At 43.2% G+C, this 22,139-nt stretch overlaps 2 protein-coding genes and 1 long non-coding RNA gene across 3 annotated transcripts in view; all 3 read left to right on the forward strand.

Annotated features, from left to right (window-relative positions):
- The window catches only part of Polr1B (RNA polymerase I subunit Rpl135), a 61,497-nt gene that overhangs the window by 4,276 nt on the left and 35,082 nt on the right, over positions 1-22,139 (forward strand). Inside the window, exons 5-9 of the mRNA XM_084595164.1 lie at positions 1,405-1,524; positions 10,205-10,270; positions 11,663-11,737; positions 15,834-15,932; positions 21,575-21,747. Of these exons, the coding sequence (XP_084451290.1) occupies positions 1,405-1,524; positions 10,205-10,270; positions 11,663-11,737; positions 15,834-15,932; positions 21,575-21,747 (533 nt within the window). The remainder of the gene's footprint in view (positions 1-1,404; positions 1,525-10,204; positions 10,271-11,662; positions 11,738-15,833; positions 15,933-21,574; positions 21,748-22,139) is intronic.
- Positions 1,536-3,190, forward strand: LOC146199644 (uncharacterized). Its single transcript, XM_084595165.1, has 2 exons — positions 1,536-2,395; positions 2,979-3,190. Exons 1-2 carry the CDS (start codon positions 2,038-2,040, stop codon positions 3,044-3,046), a joined length of 426 nt encoding a protein of 141 aa, XP_084451291.1. The 5' UTR covers positions 1,536-2,037; the 3' UTR covers positions 3,047-3,190.
- On the forward strand, positions 3,201-7,082 carry LOC146199645 (uncharacterized). The gene is made up of 2 exons (XR_014705110.1): positions 3,201-3,519; positions 3,679-7,082. It is a non-coding gene; the product is annotated as an uncharacterized LOC146199645 (long non-coding RNA).

Raw genomic sequence — 22,139 nt, forward strand, 5'->3', positions numbered from 1 at the left:
TGACTGCCATTCTTGTGCATAAAAGTTCAGATGAGCATTTATAAACATCAAGTATGCACAGTTCCTTTTTTTAGGTCTCACAGAATTCAGTGTGTGCTTGCGTTGTCCTAAGCATGGAAGAGATTCCACAACAAATCCAATTTGTAGAAGGCAACAACAGTCGGTATTGCTTTCTGGGTTGGTTCTGTATGCTTCACCCCCTTACACCAGTGTCATGTGGAGAGGCCATGGCGATGGCTTACAGTAGCTGCTTTTTGGCTCATGCTGCATTCTCCAGACCCAGCCCGCTTGCATGCAAGTAATTAGTTGTAATTACCAAAAAGTTCATCCCTATGCTTCTAAGATGCTGCAAAGAAGCCACTGGATTTCTCCTCATAAAATCATGTTTCTGCATGAATGGATGCCTCGTATGTTGGCTTTCTTTGATGCTTTGCCCCTTCGCATCCATGCTGTGCAGGAAAGCAACTGTGGCGAGTGAGCACCGCAGATTTTTTCATGTTGTGAGCAATTGTTAGCACATGTCGGGTTGATCGCAAAACATATTATATGACCTCAATTCGTCGAAATTTCGAGCGTGGTAACCGGGAAATCGTGTTATCAGGGAACATATCAACGGAAATAAAAATAGTGCAACTCTATGGGAGATGTTTTACTTCCCGGGATTTTGAGTGTATGAAACGGGAAATCGTATGCACCGGAGACATATCAACGAGATTTTACTGTCTTGGTTTTAATGGTTTAAGCCAGATGAGGATGGATACAGGTAATGAGAGCTTATTCATTTTATTCATGGCTTGCTTATTTGCATTATCAACATTTTGTTATCCCCTGTGAAGTGTTTTTTAAGGCCATGTGTACAGCTTTTTACCGACGGGCCAGTACACCTAGAGGTAATTTATTTGTTTCAGGTGAATTTAAAACTCTTGTTGGGATTGGGGATGCTTATTTATACTGGATGACACAGTAATTTCTAAGAACAGCCAGCTTGAGAGCACATCATTTGACATAGGGATGTAGTTAGATATGGTCACCTGTAATACTGTTCTTTCACATTAAGTATCTAGTTCTTGTCCATCTGTGAAGAAATGTGATTCTGCAGTATTTAGAATGCCTGCTAGACCATTTCTAGTTTTTTTGGTGTTACGATTTCCAGATACCTGCTAACTGCATCAAGCATTTAGACAGAAAGCTTTCTGCGGCTTTGAAAAAAATCTGATGCTTAAAATTTAGTGTTTGGTCCTTATAAGATTATTGTTATTTGGGGTCAGGATATAAACGTGGGGTTATGGGAGTGACACATTTCTTGAACCAATTGGTGTGACAAATCAACATACTTTATTTACCACTGCTATAGACCATTATAGTTGCCAGCCGTCTAGCACGTCCTTATGGGCTTGTTTACAGTGCAGAAATCGAGGCACCACATACAGAGGGAAGCTGGACGTGACGGTTGTGTGGAGCCTGAATGGTGTTCAGCAGGACATTGTCAAGAAGACTGTTGGAGAGGTTCCCATTATGGTCAAGGTATTAAAAAGTTGGGTTTGGAATAGCATTTTGGAATAGTTGAGTAGGACTTGTGCTGCATGGGGGCTGCAGTTTCTTCGGTTGTTAGGGCAGTTGTTTCCGAAAACGAGATTAGCGTGCTTCAGCTGCACGCTGTTTTGTGCAATTACTGTATGTTGCTGCATGCAAGTCATGCTTTTTTTTTTTTACAAAAATGTTTGTTCCAAGTTAGGCATACCAGGAGCTAACCCATTTACAGAGTCTAAGGTAGTTTTCAGCAAAATTCAGGATATAGCATACGCCTCACACGGGTGTTGGTTGCCAGCAAGGTGCGTGAAGCTCCGCGCATGAAGGTCAATTCACGCGACGGACCAGATAGCGAAGCGATCTGTCACGTGACCTTTGATGTGCAGTTTGTTCGTCCACGGCGAGCATTCACACGATGGGAGGAGATAGCAGACGACAGCGAGGACGAGTTGCCCAAAATACTCTCGCTCACAAAGCCCTTACGCAACGGTGCCGCGTTCTAGAGTAATGGTGCACGATCGCGCCTGGTCTTTTGAGCAGGGTGCCAAAATGGACAGTGCTTTGGCTGTCATCCTTGAAATGTCAGAGGATGATGAAGACGCAGCTGGTATTGCTCCCAGCAAAAGATCGTGCTGGGTTAAACCATGGCTGACGAAAAAGTCGCTTGGCATGCAAAATCAGTTGTATGAGGAGCTGCTCGCTACTGATCCGGAGCACTACAAGCGCCTGCTCCGTGTCAGCAACGTACAGTTCCATCAGCTCTTGGCCCGTGCCCAGTCAAGGATCGAGCGCCGGGACACCGTAATGCGGAATGCCGTTCCAGCAAAAACCAGGCTTCAAGTTATCCTACGTTTCCTGGCATCAGGTGAGCAATTTCACCTATACCAAGCAGATGACAGTTTTCGAGTCGTAAGCATACAGTTTAGGAGTGTGCATAGGCGCTATGTTTAGCGCAAGCGAATAATAAGTGAAAACAGTGATTCATCATAAGATCGCGGGGAAATTAGGTAACAATTGTCAGCAGCAGCGTTAGGTTGGTAAGTGGTGCCTTAGGAAGCTACTTCTTGCATACTCTGAATAAATCATGTTGCCGACTCCTTAAAAGGTATATGTGGATATTTGAATAACTTGAGACGTGTATATACGTCATCATTATTAGAGATGCATGCCTTATAAATAAGAAGAGGTTCATTGCAGCAAGTATGTATATTTATCTGAATTAAAAAGAGGGTGTGGGAGATGTGAGAAGTTCAATTGCGGCTGTGTTGAGTACAGGTACAGTGTCTCATGACAATGGAATATTCTTTTCATTTTTTATGAGATTAGCTAAGGTTTCTTTTTCTTCCACTTCCTTATAACATGTGTTGGCGTTGCAATGATGTGCGTTTTATTTATTTATTTTTTTTAACATTGCATGCAACTTATTCAGTGCTTGCTTTGCTTTTCAGGGGAGTCAGTATTCACTGAGCCGCCAGTTCCGGTTGGGGCACTCGACAGTAAATGGAATTTTACTTAAGACCTGTCTGGCCATTTGAAGGATGACTACCTCAAAGCACCAAAAATGGAAGAACAATGGCATACAAATATCAAAGGTTTCAATGAAAAATGGCAATTTCCAAATTGTTGTGGTGCCATTCACAGAAAACGTGTTTGCATTATAAAGCCCCAAAAATCTGGATCCCTCTATTTCAATTATAAAAATACATTTATCATCATTCTCTTTGCCCTTGGGGACTCTAATTATAAATTCATTTATTTGGACATTGACTCTCCGGGCTCACAAGGGGATGGAGGTATATGGCAGATAAACTTCCCTGCGCAAAGCTATCGATAACAACAAAGCCGGTGTGCCAGCTTCAGTGAAAATTGGGCACTCCCCCATGCTGACTGTGCCTCCAGTGATTGTTGGATACGATGCGTTTTCGCTGTCCGAGCGCTTGATGAAGCCCTATGCTGGCCACGTCTTACCACTGGACACAAGGACACAAGGTAACCATAATCAGCGTGTTGCATATTTAATCAATCTGCATGCCACTTTGTGGCTTGCCATAGCACCTTAGGGCTTGCTTTTATTTCTATAGGTATCCATTTGAAACTATGAGCTCTACGCACTGATTTACATTAAGCTGTGATGACTCTCTTGTGCAGGCTATCAAGAGCACGCCGGACAGTGGAAAATGCATTCGGGATGCTGGCAAACGGGTTCTGGCTTCTTCATAGTACAACAGAGGCAAAACCGGAGCGTGTCAGCACCTATATGTTCGCTGTATGTGCCCTCCACAATTTCTTGGGCTCCGACTTGCTGAGTGCTGCAGATGCCAGTGCTGCAATGCCACAAGAAACATTCTTTGGTGTTCAAAGTGCCCATGGGAGCCACTCAAGAGCAGCAGCCTGTGTACTGCGAGATTCTCTTTGTGAATATTTCAGTGGCCAAGGAACTGTGCCTTGGAAAAGAGACATGGTGCATTCCGACGTCAGCAGGTACAGGCAGCCTCCTAGCCGACTTTACTGAAATGCACTTTAGCTATTAATTGATGCACTGTGCTGTCTCTTCAATGCTTTTCTTTCTGTGCTTTTTCTTGTGCTTTTTTTTTTTACTTTTTGGAACTTTCCCCTCATGATATGCCTGATTTATGTTGTGGTGTCTGCTGTTTGTTTGCATGCTATGCTAAAGCTGCAACAAGCTGCATTATTTAACACTTAGCTGCCTTGAAATGCATGACATGAATAATGAAGAATGTTTATTCATTTCAAGAAAAATTCTGCATTGTGACTAATTCACATGCAGTGGATTGTAAAGTGAGTTGTATTAGAACCCAGTTTATAACTACGGAATAAATAGAGGTACAGAATTGATACAATACAGAGTAAATATTAAAAATAATACAGTCAGCATTAAAAAGTTCAATGAACACAGTTTCACAGTTCTTGAGTATTGAAAGACAATTTGATAACAACGAGTACATTGCTCTTTTAGGCCACTTGGCTAGTCAGGTACACTCAAGATGAATATCTAGCATTGTTTTATGATCTGAATATATTCACCTTAAAATATTGCACTTTGAGGGCATCTCGTTTGTGTAAAAACTGTCAAGTGAGTGGTATTAGAACTCAGTTCGCAACATGGATTATAAGTACAATGTAAACAGTATCACAGATCTTGAGTGTTAAAACGTAGTTCTATAGCAATTTGCACTTTGCCCTAGCACCAACACTACTACAGACTTACCATGTCATAGCATTTATCAAAGACATGGCACTTCAAGCACTCATGTGAAACAAGGTAAAAGTGAAACTAAGCATCAGATGAATTTGTAAATGTTGGATTAACTTGTGACAGAAAATAAAGACATTGCCTATGTAAAACTGCATCTTCTTAACGGCACATTACAGCTACAGCACATTATAAACTCTCTCTCTCATAGCCCGAGTCACTTCTGGATGTTAAACACCATAAACCAAACCATTATAAACCTTGACAATTTGAACTCAAAAGGGCCGAAAAATTTGCTTTAATGGTATTAGCTGCTGCCATGGCTCAGTGGTTATGGCACTCAGCTTTGACCGAAAAAGCATGAGCCTTTATAATTCATTTCATTTTATGGGGTCAAAGTGTCCGGTAGAATTTAGCGAGTTTAAGTGAATGTGCTTACCATACCTTGTTATGGTTGTTTGACCATAATGCTGTAGTGACATCAAAGCAAAGTAACTAAAAATTACTTAGAATGGGTGTGCAACTGTAGCCAACACTTCGTTGGGTATGGCACTTTGGTTCCTCTAGCATCACAGTAAAACAAAGTTAAAAATATCACTAACAACTGGCTAAATTCAATGCAATTGCAGCTAACATTTAGTAATTATAGCAGCTTGATTCCTCTATGGTAGAATACAACCTAAGAACACAGCAGTTGCTAACTATGGACTATGGTATGTGCCATGTGTATTGCTTCACTCAAAAGTAAACAAAAGCTGTTTTTGATAATTGCCTATACTAAGTGAGCCAGGCGCATTGAAATTCTTTAGCTTATAATTTGATGTTATGGTTATCTTCTGATTTAGGCAACAAAGAGCACTGAACAAGGATAAAAGGGGGAGCCTCAATTCGTAGGTCGAGCCAACGTTTCGAAGACAAGTCTGCTTGTCGAAACGTTGGCTCGACCTGCGAACTGAGTCTTACCCCCCTCTACCCTTCCTTGTTCAATGCTCTTTCTTAGTGCCGCAGAGGAATTCGTGTTTAAGGTACAGTTACAAAAGTTGCACTTAACTACACTATCAAATTAAAAGCTGCTGCAAAATATAAAAAGAAAAGACATTCAATCATCATTCGGCACATATTTCTCTAAAACTGTGAGCAAATCTTTTTGGCACCTGATGAGGTCACGGGGTGGCGAAGAACGCATCATGGCTGCCATCCCCTTCGCAAAATGAGTTGCAGCATTGTCATTTTGCTGATAAGCATCAGCAATCTTTTCGATGGCTGCCGTCCACCCTGTGATGGACCCCGATTTGTATGGCGTGGGCGACTGTTGGGTGTCAGCGTTGGAGGATCCAGCAGCACATTCCTCGTGTCTAGAGATGGGTCAGCCGCCCTCTCCACGTTGCAGCATGTGGCATCATCATCGGCTGACGTTGAAAACACACCACAATAATCTGTCAGTTGGTAGCCAGAATAGCACATAAATTTAGACGGTGCTAATGCTGCGATGCTTCAAGCCTGAGCACAGGCAAAGAGGTACTTTGGAGTAGGTTTGGTGCAAAATGGTTTATATTTTATTGCATGACACATCCTAGTTATGTTGATGTGTAGATAATGAGGCAGCACTTACCAATTCACATTCGTCACCGAAAGCTTCAGTGACAGTCCTGGCCGATGACGATGGTTGTGTAGCATCCAAGAATGTCATACAGGAAAAGAATTTCCATTTACCAGAATAGGTGTCTGAAGCTGGCTGGCCACTCTTGGTCGTGCGGACCTTCTTTCGCTCTGTGCGATAAAGTTCTCCTTTTATTGTTGAAAAACGACCGCAAGAGATCTGAAACAATTTACAACATCTGATTAATAACTGCCCTCGAGCCATCATACACTTGCAATAACTGTAATGTGGATATGCCCTGCTATAAAGCACGATTGGGACCACCAGTCCGATTTGTTTTGCTTTTTTTAATATTCTGGTCTTTCTTATTTTTTGAATTTCTGCAACTGTTGTCCTTTCCCTCAGTGCCCTGCAGCGTCCTTACGCTAGACGAGGAAAATTGGGGATTTCTTAGGAAGTTGCCGTCGATGTTGCTCAACTCATATTTATTCAGGAGACGCTGGGGATATGGCAGCAGTCCTGACTGGTTCCAAGACACCAGAGTATGGCATGCGCCTTGGCTGGGGAACAGACGGATGGTGGTTTGAGTCCTGGCATGGACACAACATATTTTTTTTATTGAACCTATTTTTCTAGAGGTATGTCGCACCGTGGTGACAACTCATGCATACCCTTATGAGGCAAGAAATGCTTTCACATTGAAGTATACCAATGGGTCCAAATGAATTTATTCAGCTAAATAGCAAACAAAATAAAAAAATTGTCAGCTGAGCCATATTTGATTGTGATATCAGATCAGTTATTTTTGACTGAAAGCATCAATTCAGCTGAAATGGTTAAGCTGACTGAACGGTGAAAACACAACTCTTTTTCGAGCAGTTCGTTTCAATTTCTACTTAAGCCCACTGGCTTTTCTTTTTTTTAGCAAGGCGCGCACTGCCTTCAAAGCACCTATGCTGATATGCTTCGTTTGTCGTGCAGCACACTGCTGTAGCGCAGAATACAGTGTGATCTGTATCGAAAGCTATATAGTAACGGCGAGCACACTTAAGACGCGCGTATGCGCTGACAAATAATTGCGAACGAAAACGAGAAGAAACAACTTGTGAGTTTTGGAAACTTACCTGCAGTGGAGCTGCCCTGCGGGTACTTCAGCTCCATTTCTTCAGTAATATGTTGCCACAGCGTGGCCCGCAGAGGTTTGTCGGAATATTCATTGTTGTGAATATTCCAGAGAGCAGGAAAACTTTCCACCAGCGCGATAAAAAAGAAAGTTGCCTCGTCGCTGAATCTTGAACCGTACGAGCAAGATGGGCTTTGAATTGTATAAAAATCTAAGTACTCGGAGTACAATTCAGCCATCGCTGGGTCGTTAACGATCAGCGTGTGACAATTTGGAAATTTAGCGCGGGCAGACAGATAGACAGAGAGAGAACTTTTATTTGTTCAGCAGAGTGACTTGTTGTGCCAGGCCGGCCAAGCTTCACCGTGTCACCGGGTTGTGTGGCACCGTTGTGTCGTGATATGGACGTTGTTCTACTCACCCTGCGTTTGCGGTTTTGGGAGGAACGCGACCTCGGCCAGCGGGAGAGAAGGAACCAGCGTGCTGCTCCAGTACGCACACTGGGATGCGTGGCCGACCATCGGACGCTTGTTGCATCGGCTTCGAGATGGGTCCCGGGCTGTGGCCCCATTCCTGCGACCTTGCGACCTGCAGCTGCATCTCTACCGCTTGCTGCCTGACAGTGATTTGTGACTGTGTGGGCGGGGCCAGACAAGAGGAAGATGAGAGAGCGTTTTCAGACGCGAATATGTTGTGAAGTGACCCAGAGATTGCTCGAGATCTCAACGGAGGCAGGCCGGCCTCCTGCTCTCCTAGTTCTTTGTTTATGCTGTAAATACCTGTGTGAAGCTCTTTTCATTTGTTCTTCCTTACTCCATCTCGTACGTCCGCTTCATTGTTGTTCCCACCCCGACACCACGCTACCCGTGAATCACGATACTCCCGCTCTTCGGGGGTTAGCAAACGACTTTTGCGCTCAGTATTTCAAACCAATCACAAGCTTGAATTGGATTGTAAAGCTGCTTGTTGCCAGACTAAAACGTTTTACCACTAATGCATCGAGAGTCACAGCTACGGACCTGAAGTGTGAAAAGGCCTCTTGGCCATATCGTGAATCGCTGCTTGCAGACTGAAGCGAAGCGGCAGAAATCAGTGACGTAGCTTCACGTCATGCTAAATCGTGAGAGCGCTTCGCGATTTGGTTTGTCGTGTGAATCCACCTTAACAAACAGGAAATGTATTGGTAACCAAATTTGCTTCGTTCACGAAAATTCGAACCATGCTTTGTTCACTTGGCTTGCTCATGCTAATGGTTATTTTTCCGTTTGAAGGGTATATACGGCTCAAGCAAGCCCCCGGTAAATTCCAAAGTGCGCACCATATTGAAATCTGAAGCTATAAAGCCATTGGGGATTCGGTCTACCACTTGTCAGGCTAGTCAGCCGGGTCACATGGTAGTGCGGAAAGCAGGAAGGTGGTCTGTTTCATTACGGTTTGTCTCTGCTGGCCTTGAGTTTGTATCGTGACGTGCTTATTACTTTGACATATATATATATGTGTCCTGATGCTGTACTATAGGAAACTGTGTAACGGAACACTTATGTGGATGTTGTATATTATTGGCTATATAAACTGACCTGATCGTAAATGCTTTCTATCGAAGCTGCACTGCTTTCCCAAACAGGCAAAGCAATAGCCTGGAATGTTCTCAGATTGCTTCATGTTGAGTGTTTGAGCAATGCAAGCTGATCAATGTGCTGATTAAGAGGGCGCTGTAGCAGTAAGCACAGTGCCTGTAGCAGATTGGGGAGGAAATATTAAAGCTAGAGTTGCACAATTCTTTTTTTTTTTTCTGTGTTTTCATCGGAATACTGAGATTTAGGGAATGTATTTGAATTAACGCTGATAAGCAAAATTAGACTCTGGTCTGAGAAGGATAATATTTTACGTTGTTGTGTATAATATTGGCCTTCTTTAACAAAAATGACCGCCTGAACATAGATTGATGACCTCTGCACAAGGTTAACTGGTACATATGTGACGGATAAGTGCAGCTTTATGTGTCAAAGGAAAGCATTAATTCACATGCAGGTTAGTTCTGCTAACCAAAATTTGAGTTGTGCACTGTTTATTCTCCTCATTAGTGCCGTCACACTTTCGTGGATTAGCGTGGTTGCGTGGTGCGAGAATAAAAAACTGTAGGATCTTTGAAAGCTTGCTTTTCCGCTCTATGACTGGAGCGGTCATGAGTATAGAAGGAGGAGGAAGTGCCATTTTATTGCCTGCGACAGCTGGCCTTGCAATTGCATTGTCGCATTTTTTTTGCTTGTGCTTTGATGCCATTCCAGTGCAAACCACATAAAGAGTGCTGTGGCAAAGCTAGGGTGTATGCATCGACTTATAATAGTTTGATTCAACTTTATTTTTATTTTTTTGACAGTGAGGGGTGTGAGTTGAGAAGGTCAACCTACATTCGAAGTCAACTTATAGGCTGCAGTGTAGTGTATGGTACAAGCTTCATAGCTCACGTGGGTTCTTCAAAGGGACCATGAAGTGGAAATATCTTGCAGCAGCGAGCTTTCTTTTTTGTGTAGTGTCAAGTGTACGTTTTCTCTCTAAATGCAATGCCTTGGAATTTTTAGAGATAGCCGCCCCTGTTACATCAGGGTAATGGTTCACTTAAGTGGACATTAATGCCTCTTATGCTTTGTCTGTTAAGATGGCTGCACATATTGTTTCGCTTTGTGTAGTAAATTCTCTTAGTAGCATATTTTTTTCTGTCCTCATTGGTGTTTAGTCCCAGGCTTGCAACATTGCCAAGATGTCCCCTGCTGAACTGGTGAAAAGAGGTGAGGAGGAAGGCGTAAGTATTGCGACTTCTTGGGGTTATTCACCACCTCAGCTTATGTTTATTATAGACCCTGTCCAAATAATACCATTCAACCTTATAGAAGCTCAGGGATGGGACTCCTGCTTCAATTGTGCCATTCTGATACAAACGCAACCTCTTGTTCCAAACTGCACCGAAAATTGCGCCACTTTGCATTAGAACAGCCAGAACGACTTCGGCATCTGTGCTCTGATAGTAGTCACGAGCAGCGCGATCGTTTGTTTTTCTAAAAGAAAATGCAGCCGTTCATATTACATGTGGTGGATACCGCCCGCAGGGGTTTTGATAATTTTCATGCTCTTTTAGGTGGTTTCAGTAAATGGTGGTGTGCGCGCTTTGCCACTCCCGAGTCCCGGCTGTCATCGCTGAGGACGCCAAGGAACTGAATGGGGCTGAGTGAGCCGAGCAGCACAGCCCAGTACACGGCGATTCATAATTTAGGCACAAAACATTAAAAAGAAGGGTGAGGGGGCTGCGAGCAAGCTTGATGTTGATGGGGTGCTGAAAGATGTTGATTTGGAGGGTATGGCGGATCTAGAATAAAGATTGGAGCCGTTTTACGTTTTACCATCCCTTAGTCAATTGCGGCACTCTGGACCTGCGGTCAATCAGATTATGTTACTGCGTCCATTGGACCACGCGTTTGGGAGCGCTTCCAACCGTCATGATCATCCGCGCGGCGATATATAGTTTGATGGTAGCGCCAACAATGTTTTCGGTTTTAACTTAGGGAAAGCCTGCGCTGTGCTGCCGATTGACCCACTCATTCATGTCTAGTTGTCGATACAAAACTACAAGTATCAGGAAGAGCAATGTGTGCTGCTGACAGTCTTCGCTGTCAATAACATTTTGATAAAGATGAAGTGTTATAGAGGCACTTGTATTGTGTGATGTCAGTTCACATTAAAGAACCCCAGCCTCATAATAATATAGTTGTTTTGACTCATAAAACCCCGGCAGGCATTATATAAACTGCTATAATATGAAATTTTATCTGCTTCCAGTAGCTCTAAAATGAAATCTAGCTTGCTCGAAGAAGCTAGAAAGTGCAATTTTGGCTGCGCCAAAATGCTCCAGCAAGTTTGCCTGAGCCATATTGCTCCAAAACACGATCTTGCTTGGTCCAAAATGACTTTGTGCAGTCCCACCCTGGAAGCTTCCAAAATATCAAAGTTTGTAAAAACATCTGCACACTTAATAAACTAGTAGGCTGGAAACAAAAAAATTGGGAGGGGTTTATGTGGAAGTATTAAGAACCCTTTCTGAAAGAAGTAATCTTGAAATCCTGCACTTGATTGTGGTAATGTGGCACATTAACTGATGAACTAGGAGAGCAGCAGGTGACATTACTCTCGTCTCTTTCAGGAATTCGGTGGTTATTTCATCGTCAATGGCAATGAGAAGATAATCAGAATGCTCATCATGACGAGGAGAAATTACGTGAGCCCAGCATGCTTTTCTGAAATTTATGAGGAGTTGTTTTGTACCATGAACTTGGTCAGGCACTTGTGATGTAAAAATTGTTTGGACTGCAGTCCTTAACATTCAAGAACCTTAAATTTTCTTTTTTTTTTTTTCTTTTGCACCAAGCTTTATCTACCATATTTGCCCTTTTAATGGACCCACTCTTATAATGAGCCTCTCTCCTCTTTTGTCGCTCGAAATTTACATTAAAAAAAAAAGGGTGTTAGCTGCTGGGACAGTCGTCATTGCAGTCCATAGTGCATACCTTGGCAGCGCGCCAAGATACTGGGTAGTGATAACATTAGTGCATGTTTATCTTATGACCTTAGCTCCTGCGGCAGTGAGGGTGACTTGCCCGTTGAACTTAGCAGAGTGTCAAGGCACTGTGCATCCTTGATAGGAGGGCCAGCGATGGCTTGCTGGGTGGGCTGCCTGAGCTATGCTGCTGCGTCTAGTTGCGCAAGCCTGATGTTCATCATGTTCGCTTTCTCACGCTGCAATTGGAGCGGATGCCGTGCACTGCAACAAAATCGTTCGGATGCGTGGTAGTAGCAAACACCTTTGCAGCGAACAATGTTAAAAGCTTGCGTCATGATCGTGCCTGACCCTGCACTTTTGTTGTTGACGGCTGGACAGACGGGTATGAAATTTCTACTCTTGCTAAAAAGAAATGTAAACTTTGTTTGTTTATTTGTTTTTTTCTGTGTAGTGAACCCTTCCCCCAAAACTAATTTCAAATTTCTTGAATAAAAGTGGGTCCATTACGCGAGGGCTATGTACAGGTGTGTGCAAATATTCAATAATGTCGATTATTCGGTCAAATAGCGAAGTATCTTATGCTCTGTTTTACTTGAATGTGGTTTCGAAAGTCCTCGACTGCATGGACACTCCAGCGGGCAGAGTTCCCACAAATTGATCCTCCGTCCCACAAACACATCAGCTTCTCATGTAGATCAACGGTCATAAAATCCAGTGGTCATTTTTCGCAGAAGTTTACTCGATTTCAGTGAGTATGGCAAGGCTTCAGCGCAGTCCTTATTTTTTAAATGTAATAGTGTTGTGCATTTAAAGGCCCACGAGAAGCTTTGCCTAGAGCCTATAACTTACAATTTATTTGTAAGTGGGTGCACCTGTTAAGATGACGTCGTGCGTCCCGCACAGGGTAGCGTCACTCAAATCAGTTGCAAGTGGTCGCCAAGAGCATGTTTTAACATGCGCTTGACCAATAGGTACAGTAAACCCTCGTTAACTCGAAGTTGTAAAATCCAGGAAAAATTTCGAGTTAAGCGGAGTTTCGAGTTAAGCAAAGTGCCGAAAATTCTGGCAACAATCCCTGACGATGCGTTGCGCGACGCCGCCGCCAACGCCTGTTGTTGCCGCTGGTGCACATCGCACGGAGCGACGGGACTCTACAACAGAGAGGCACGTTTTCAGCGTTACTTTGTTTCCACCCCGTCGTCGTTCGATCAAGGGGAGTACAGTTATGTTATATCCCGTTTCTAGCCCTACACAGCTTGAAATTGAATAACACGGATGAAATACTTTGCAACACATAGCATTAAAAAAAAAAAGGGTCGCAGCACTGCTGTGTACTGCTACACCATGGCTACACTGTGATGCATACTTGCATTGCAAGCAGTGACTTTCTCCTGCTTCTTTCGAAAGTTAACAATGTCTAGCCGCACTAGCCTTTTTATTTTCCTTTACTACCTTACCAAGCTTTTACTGAATTGTCTCGATGAGCTCATATATGCCTGGATCAGAAAAAAATGAGTGTCTGTGGGTTCTTCGCTCAAACTAGACTAGGAAAACAAATTTCGTTCGGAAAAAAAAAAATTGCCAGGACGGAAATTGAGTAGCCCAAAGCCTCCCGCGATTGGCTGCCTCGCGAGTTGCTTTCGGGTGACGCGCAAAAATTTTAAAAACCCAGAACCGCCCCGCCGGGGTGGCGCAGTGGTTACGGCGCTTGACTACTGTTCCCAAGGATGCGGGATCGAATCCCGGCCTCGGCGGCCGCTTTTCGATGGATGCGAAAAGCAAAATACCCGTGTACTGTGCGATGTCAGTGCACGTTAAAGAACCCCAGGAGGTCGAAATTTCCGGAGTGTTCCGCATCTCTCATAGCCTGAGTTGCTTTGCGACGGTAAACCCCACAAATCAAAAACCCAGAACCTGTGCGCGAGAGCTACGAGCGAAAATGCTTTGGTGGCCCTCGACCCATCGACGCTCCGCAGCACAAAGGGAGCTTTTGTAATAAATGCAAAAGAATTCTCAAGAAAAACTGAATTTTATTATTTTGGAAGGAAGAACTGGGGGTAATATTTGCCTGCTTCACGTTTGCATTCGGCCCGACAAAAACGTCCTCGAGCTGCTGAACGCATCGCATAAGCCGTTGGTCACCGCCACTGCATTCAATTTTGTTGCGGACACCACATACACAACAAATATCAAAGTCAATGCTTCATGCACATAGCGCGACGAAACAGAACCACACAATCACTAAATTGCTCTTGCCGGTATGCACGTGCGAAGGGCAGCTGACCGAACTACGCTGATCCGACTGCCCGATAAGACCCATCAGCCCCCGCTTGTGAGCGGTGCTCATGTGACTGCTCTCAAGGCGAAAAACGCGTCCGCGGAAATTTTGTATTCGCTCTTATAGGAACAAAGCGCTCGCTCGGAGCCCCTATCACTTTTTGCTAATGACCTTTGCCTTCGGTCCTTCCAGTCAAAATTTTGAGATATCCGCATTACGGCCAAAAAAATGCTTCGAGATAAACAAGAGCTAATACTATATATACATAGCACCTATGGGAGGTGAAGGTGCGGCGTGGAAAATTTTCGACTTATCTGATTTTTCGAGATATGCGAGTTCGTGGTAACAAGTGTTTACCGTATTCCTTTCTGTCCATAGTGCAAGAATTTTTAAGTTGGCTTCACCACCACCGAACAAATTAGCGATTGAATATGACGCTCCTCATCAACTCAGTGTACGCAAGAAACAATGAAAAAAAAAAGAAAAAAAAGAAAAATCAAAATGATGCCTTGCTGCACCCCGTGGTGGCCCCGTCACTAAGGAGCATCCAGTAAGTGGGTGCACCTAGCAAGCCCCGATGACACCACGGGGAAGGGGGCGCACAGGGAAGTGTCACTCTAATCATTTCAGAGAGGTTGCCAAAAGATGTTTTAAAATAATTGTAAGTTATAGACTTTTTCACGACCCTGGGAGAAACCGGTTTGACTGGGGTGCGAAGCAAGCGTGAGGGAAGGATTCACAGCTTTTTCCTGTGCTATGAGCACAGCCCAGTCTCCAATATGGCAGCGCTGTTTGGCCAATTTTGAAAAGGGCCTCCCTGCAAAGCTTTAATAATTGACTCGAATACTCACAAAACCAACCTCTGTGAATTCCTTGCATGAGAATAGTGTCACAGGCATTATTTTAGGGACCTTTTAAAAATAAAAGGTTTTTTGAGTTGTCTGAAAAGTGTTTTCACCGCCTTGCTATAACACATACCAAAATGTAGCTATTTAGGTGCTCTTTTACATAAGTAAATAATTTTCTACCTAAGTGTTATACATAACGTGAAAAAAAAAAGAAAGGTTCCCTCCATGCAAACTTGGTCAAATAACAATACAAAAAGGCAAGGATATAAGAACCATTATATAATAAACCAGGATATTCAAAATATAATATGTACATTGCTTTTTCTTAGTTTTGAAAATTTGGCACCCCTGTCTGTAGGTCTCTCTGAAATAATAATAATTTTTTTTTGTGTTCTTTGGTACCAGTGGTCACCACCAATGCTACAGGGGTGTCGCCCACAGCTCTTGTGCCAGTCAAGTAAATAGATCGGTGCCACAACTTCAACTTCTTGAAAGAAAATGGAAAGTTGTTAATGTGGCGTACTCCAAATCCTGAAACTGTTACTGTGTTCAGTCGTAGACTTACGCTTGCTTATTGCTTATTGCTGAAGTTCTTTTTGTCACATTTGGCCTATTCGCATTTTTAATGGTGTCAGTGGTTTTTTTGGATGTTTCAGCTAAAACTGTGTCATTTTCGCGTTTATTCTAGCCCATTGCAATGGTGCGCCCGTCGTGGAAAAACAGGGGCAAAATGTTTTCAGAATATGGTGTCTCACTTCGCTCAGTAAAACCAGACCAAGTAGGCACGGTGAGTAAATTTCTGCTCTTTTTATTTCAGACTTTATTTTGGACTAATTCTGTCGTCTGTGCCAGCCAGCATTATTGCGCTAGTGTGTTGTCACTTGTATGTGTTACAGCAATCTGACAAAGACAAACTTGTGAGCTAATATGCTGCACTCATAAGTAAGCAAAGAAGAATGCAGTTAAATCTGGTTATATCGAAAATGTAAATGTCCGCGACTTTTTGTTACTTCCAGGCTTTCATTATATGTAGTTTTCACGTGAAGACCCAAAAGGACGATGCATAAAGAAAACCAAATTAAGAATTGAATGTAGGGAAAACTACCTGAAAATGCTTACAGTAAATTAGAATTACTCAAACTTATAGAAGCGGGCACGATTGCGCTGATAGCGCGGTGTGACTGCGATGGTAGCCTCCACCTCCACAGTAGCTCGCGTGGCGCGTCTGCTAGGGTGCGAGGAAAGAGGGATAAAGGAGGTGGAGAAGGAGAAAATAGTTGGGTGGAGAACGTGCACGTTCGCCGAGCAAAGAGCAGCCTGTGTCCCCACGCATGTTCCTGCTTGCCCAGTACCGTCTGCACAGGGAATTGATTCTGCCTCGTGTTGCTGGTGCGGGGGCCTGCGAGGAACTGCACGGCAGTGATAGATGCACACTGCTTGCCCCATGTCATTTTTCTTTGTTCTGTTATTCTTTGCCGCTTTTAAGCATAGACTATTGTAGTGCCACATTCCAAAAGCTAAAGCAGAAAAGACTACTGCGTCTGCTACATAGATGCGCTGTTGGCGCTGAAACATGGTGTGTTGTATCAACTGCGGTCGCCTGTAGCTATTGGCCTCGAGATCGAGCAGAGTTACCACCTAGCGGCATGGCGGCAAAACCTACCCAGTGTGGATGCGTGTTCGCGTCGCGTGCCAGCCTGCAGTGATTTACCTGCGTGCTGTTAACTGCACTGTTAACTGCGGCTGATGAACGTGTATCGCGTTTTCAAGCCAATAACTGCTAAAATACTGTAGAATGTGCTATCGCAATCAAGTGTTTAGGTGAAGTGACTGTGCAGAAAATATTTCAAAGGAATTATGAAAACCAGTCGTTTGAAATATGTCAAGGTATGAGGCGCCGTGCATGCTCTATCCGCTGTTATTAATACCACATCACTGTTCGAGGCAGGGCTATAACATTTTTTTTTCCCCAAGAACAGGTGTCCCATTAACTTTGGGTCGCTATAGTACTCCTGCTGAACTGAAAGGCAACGAACAAACTTTCAAAAACAGGTTTGGTGTGTGAGTAGTGGTGACAAAATGTAATTGGAACCTTGATCATGACACTGATTTACACACTTGAAAACCAGGAACAGCTGATTGGCGGACGCCAAGGCTGCTGGGGCCACAACAGCATTTTCAGAGCTCTTTTCAGTTTTTCAGTAAACCTTCTAAATGCAAGACTTTGGAAATATTAAAAAAGACACCGTTGACAACATTTGTCGTGTTCGTAAGCTAGTTCGTCTAAGGAACTGAGCGCCTTCGAAATACCTTCGCCAACGCAGAGCTGCACCTGCATAGAGCTGCCTGCGGCGCTTCCGCCATCTGCTGGCGAGCCAATGAATGGAGGCGCCCGCGATACAAGGCACCTGTGGAGAGTTTGACAACTGAACCTAATCTAGTAACGTTGAGACAGGGTTCATTGTCTAAGAATGCATTGTATAGAACTACTGGCAGTCTTGACTAGTGCCATAAAGTGCTAGTAATTTTTAAAGTTTTGTATTCATTTCATTGCAAACCATAACACTTCTTTTTGAACATTCGATAAGAGTTGAAAGGTCATGACACAAGCTTTAGGATCGGCAGTGTGGGTACGAGGTATGTGGAGAAAGCCTTTGGGGGTCAAGTTTTAGGCTTATTTAACTACAATGATGCTATTTAATCAGCGAGTCCCTTGACCCATTGATAAAACCCATTTCATCCTTTATTGATTGCAGGACACATTCATTCCGCTAGCTTTGTGTGTCAGCAAAAAAACATTGCTGCACCTTATATTGTATTTTCACATTCTCAATATTTCTGTGTAAAACCTCATTACAAGAGACACTCAAGGGACCCGAAAAAGATGTCTCTTGTAAGCAAGGTCTCTTGTAACCAAAAATTATAAAAGCACTGTGTTAATCAGTTTACTGCACCTCAGCATATAAATGCGTTCACGCGCATAACAGGAAATTGTTCAGGAAAGCTTGAAGAAGTTATTCATACTAGTATGTATTTTTGTGAGTGCAGAGTGTATTCCTTCCCAAATTCTGGAGGTAAAGCACTTCACTTTGCAAGCCTTCCTGTTGCTCTAATATTTTTGAAGCACTCTTACATGCTTGTCACCCTCAGATGCTGACACTTTTCCTCTGAAGTGTCCTCGTAGTCATCCTCTGTGGAACATGTGCCATTTACTTGCGCGAGAATTGCACAGTCTATAAGCTCTTTGGGAGCACACAAGATCCACATCTGCAGATATGAATTCCTCAAAAGATTCTGGTACCTCAGCAGTCTCTTGTGGATGCTCGCCCAAGCTTCATCTTCAAGGAAGCTTTCCACAGTATCCGTATATGGGTCTCTTACATCATGTCACCACATTTAAAGCCTGCTTGTCTGAAATGGTTTTCATTTCTCATTTCTTCATTTCTCAGGCCATTCTAGACACCTGAAATCACCTGAGCAGCAAACTTTGCATCAATTACTATTGTACAGTCTTGCTTTCTGACGAGGAACAGGCGTTCTACCAACCTTGTTTTGTACAGCAACTTGACAGAGTGCTTAATGCCTTTGTCTGTTGGTTGAAGGTAGGGTGTGGAGTTTGGGTTGAAAAATAACTTTGGTGGCTTTGAGTACGAGAACTTTGGTGCTTTTGGTGCTGTAAGAAGCATCGTTCACACAGAGAAAGACGTCAGGATTGTGAGCTTTCATCTTGTAATCAAATTTTAACAGCGAGGAGTTAAAATGCTGAATGTCATTCATGTATTTTGATTTGCTTCGTAGGTGACAGTAATGCGATTACAGTGGCTGAAACAGCGGGGTCGTTTTGACTTTCCAATCAAGTAGAAGCACTCCTTAGTTCTTGACATATACAACAAAAAGGATGCTCATATGGAATCGAATTTAGCTAAGGGAATCTGAAGTGCATCATGTACGAGTTGGTACGCTTCAGCTGCATTGCGTGTGCACACCTGGGTTGGGTCTCTTCTAAATAGTGAAGAATTTACTCCAGGGACCTGAAAAAGTTGTCCTTAGTAACCGAGTGTCTCTTGTAACCATGTCTCTTGTAGGCAATGTTGTTAACATGGCAGACATAGGAGAACCAACCAAACCATTTTCAAATGTCTCTTATAACCGAGTGTCTCTTGTAACGAGATTTAACATCAAACAATCTAATAAGCATACTATTTTTGTCTTGCACTGATAGACTTGCTTAGTGTGTTTGCACATTAAAAATGGGTATGTGCGGCCTTGTAGCCTTTTCCATTAGCTGCTTCTTAACACATTTTGAAGCAGTTTTCAATTGTTATTTCAAGTTTTCTTAAACAATAATGTTTCTTCAACTCAACCCCTGTTAATTTGGAAATTTACCACAATGTGTCTTAACATGTACTCTCTGGTGAAGTATTCTCAAAATGTGATGGGGCTGTTTTGTGGAGTGTCACCACTGCTACTGTGTTGCATCGTGAAAGTGGTGGCGAAGGCTTTTGCAATTTCAGAGCACTTCTTCAAAGTTCCCGACAGTGTGCACAAAGCAAGCACTAGACTAAACTAGGAAAAAGATCATAGCGAGACTGTAGCGCAAAGCAGACAGGACATACGAGAAGAACGAACAACACGAGCGCTCGTGTTGTTCGTTCTTCTCGTATGTCCTGTCTGCTTTGCGCTACAGTCTCGCTATGTTCACGCACCAACAAGCCCAAAAAGCCACCCTTTAGGAAAAAGAGTCGCTCTCACTTGTCTTCTTCTCAAATGCAGACAGCCATCATACAGGCGTTCATTAAAATTGCTGCGATGCCGGTTTTTGGCAGTTTTTATAGGCCCATTAATGAGAATTAATGAGAGTTAAATCTCAAAACGATTGATGTACAGGTACATTCTGATTTTGTTCGATTTATGAAATCACTAGTACTATTTTTGTACCCCTTTTTTTTTTTAAATTATAAAGCTCTGGACACACTGGCTGGAGAGAGATGCCATTCAGTTTCTAGAACCATTTTGAGTCCAATTTTAAGATTTTATGCTTGTAAATCATGCATGCAGCTTATGATATAAAGAGTTTTCAATGTCACGTTGCTTTTGGTAATCGGTCATGTGATGCTGCTTTGGAACGTCACCTCGTGTGGGCAGTTGACGCTCTAAAAAGGGAATATTCACAATGGTAATTAGTACAGTATTGTTAATTCAAACTTTAAGGAACCATAAGATATACAGTCGAATCCGGATATATCGAACTCGAAAGGGATCGCGAAATAGTTCGACATATTGATAGTTCGATATACAGAAATCGGCTTCAGGCGCTATTTGCGATCGTGAACAATGATACTGTATTTGTCGTGTCATCAACCCAGTCGCATAATGAATCGACCTCCCACATTTGCCCCCGAGAATTTGAAAAAAAAAAAAAAAAAATGCATTCGGAAGCGAGTTCCTCTTTTTCGACCGTCGCTTCCACAGCTCATTTCTTGACAGCGCGCCAAGATGCTATGCAGTGATAACATCATGGCGTGTTTATCTTTTGACTATACTTATGATAGATCTTGCGGTGGCAGGGAGCGAACTTGGCAGAGTGCCCGTGATGGTTTGATTGCACAAGCCTGGTTCGATTTATCACGCTGCGCTTCGGTTGAGCGTAGTTCACTGCCACAAAATCATTGGAAGCGTATAGCTGCAAATGCTGTTTGAAGTGAACACTGCTTAAAGTTGGTGTCATAATCGCAGCTGACCGCGAGCTTTCGTCGATTCATAGATGTAAAAATGGATGACTCTCATAAAAAAAAAAAAAAAAAAAATCCTGCCACTCCTTAACTAGGTATCGCGCCCACGCCGGAACGAACAGACCAGCTTTCCTGACCCAGACACGAGAGCACTGTGCTATCACCTCAATGTTTTGGTGTAAAACTACAACACAATCGTGCTGTGTAGCAAACAGTGTCGCCTTCATCAAGTTCCTACTGCAACACACTCTTGCACTATGCCCAGAACATCATAGTCTTCATGAAGTTTCACCTGTGCTGTTCCTTCATTTAACCTGTGTAAATACACCATGCACATACATGATCTGGGCGAGGGTGGGCGGGGTACACGAGCATAGTGTCAGGCAAATTCACCAGGTGGCATGTTGAAAAGAGGCGGCTTGGTATAGAGAAAGCTGCTCTCACACACACCCTACAGCCATGGCAGACATACACGTCTTGAAGACCCATCAAACAACGAGAAGCCGGACTTGCCCATTGCCAAGAAGGTTACCAAGCGTAGAAGCGAGCCAAGATCGAATTGGCCGCAACAGCGACTGTGGCTGAGGCCGATGGCATACGCTCGTGAAACTTGGTTCAAGGATAGTTGAACCTCCTCAATCTTTTCAGTGTGCTTTTCATTCAGGCCTGTATAGCAGTTTCTGCTTTCTCTGTGCAGAACATGGTGCTTCACTACCTGACCAATGGCACAGTGCAAGTCATGTTTGCATACATGAAGGAACTCTTCTTCATGCCTGTCATGATGCTGCTCAAGGCTCTCTGTGACGTCACTGACTACCACATCTACAGCGAGCTCGTTGCAGGGAAGGAAAATGACTCGTTCTTCAAAGGGTGAGCAGACCTCTTTTATAATGAACGCGGATATTGTGAATTAGAAGCTGCAGTGAACTTTTGCTAGATAAAACTAGTGTTTGGTTTTTCATATCCTATGGAATTGATGCAAGTGTTTCTGAAACTTAGAAAGGAACGCCTGAAATAGTATCCTGCGAGATTGCATTGCTGTTTCGTGCTTTTTTTGACAAACTTCTGTAGTATTACGAATTTTGGCTGCATCAAAGTATTTTATGATTTTTTGCCTGTTTTATAGCGAGGTTGGACTGCATCGTGTTGTGAGCTTCTAAAAGAGACTTAAGTCTAGGTCTGTATTGGTCTAAGTCTAGGACTGCGATCTGTGCATTTGCATTTGTGAACCTGTACTGGGATTAGTACATTTTGATCATTAA

This window comes from Amblyomma maculatum, chromosome 2 (genome assembly GCF_055883805.1).
Source record: "Amblyomma maculatum isolate TAMU_Amacu chromosome 2, ASM5588380v1, whole genome shotgun sequence".
In the NCBI taxonomy this organism is placed as follows: Eukaryota; Metazoa; Arthropoda; class Arachnida; order Ixodida; family Ixodidae; genus Amblyomma; species Amblyomma maculatum.

What these genes read in the sequence shown, in the direction of transcription:
- LOC146199644 (XM_084595165.1), top strand. Translation starts at nt 2,038, where the DNA reads ATGGTGCACGATCGCGCCTGGTCTTTTGAGCAGGGTGCCAAAATGGAC. An exon ending in CCTACGTTTCCTGGCATCAG is followed by an intron (nt 2,396 to 2,978) that starts GTGAGCAATTTC and finishes TTTGCTTTTCAG; the next exon opens with GGGAGTCAGTATTCACTGAG.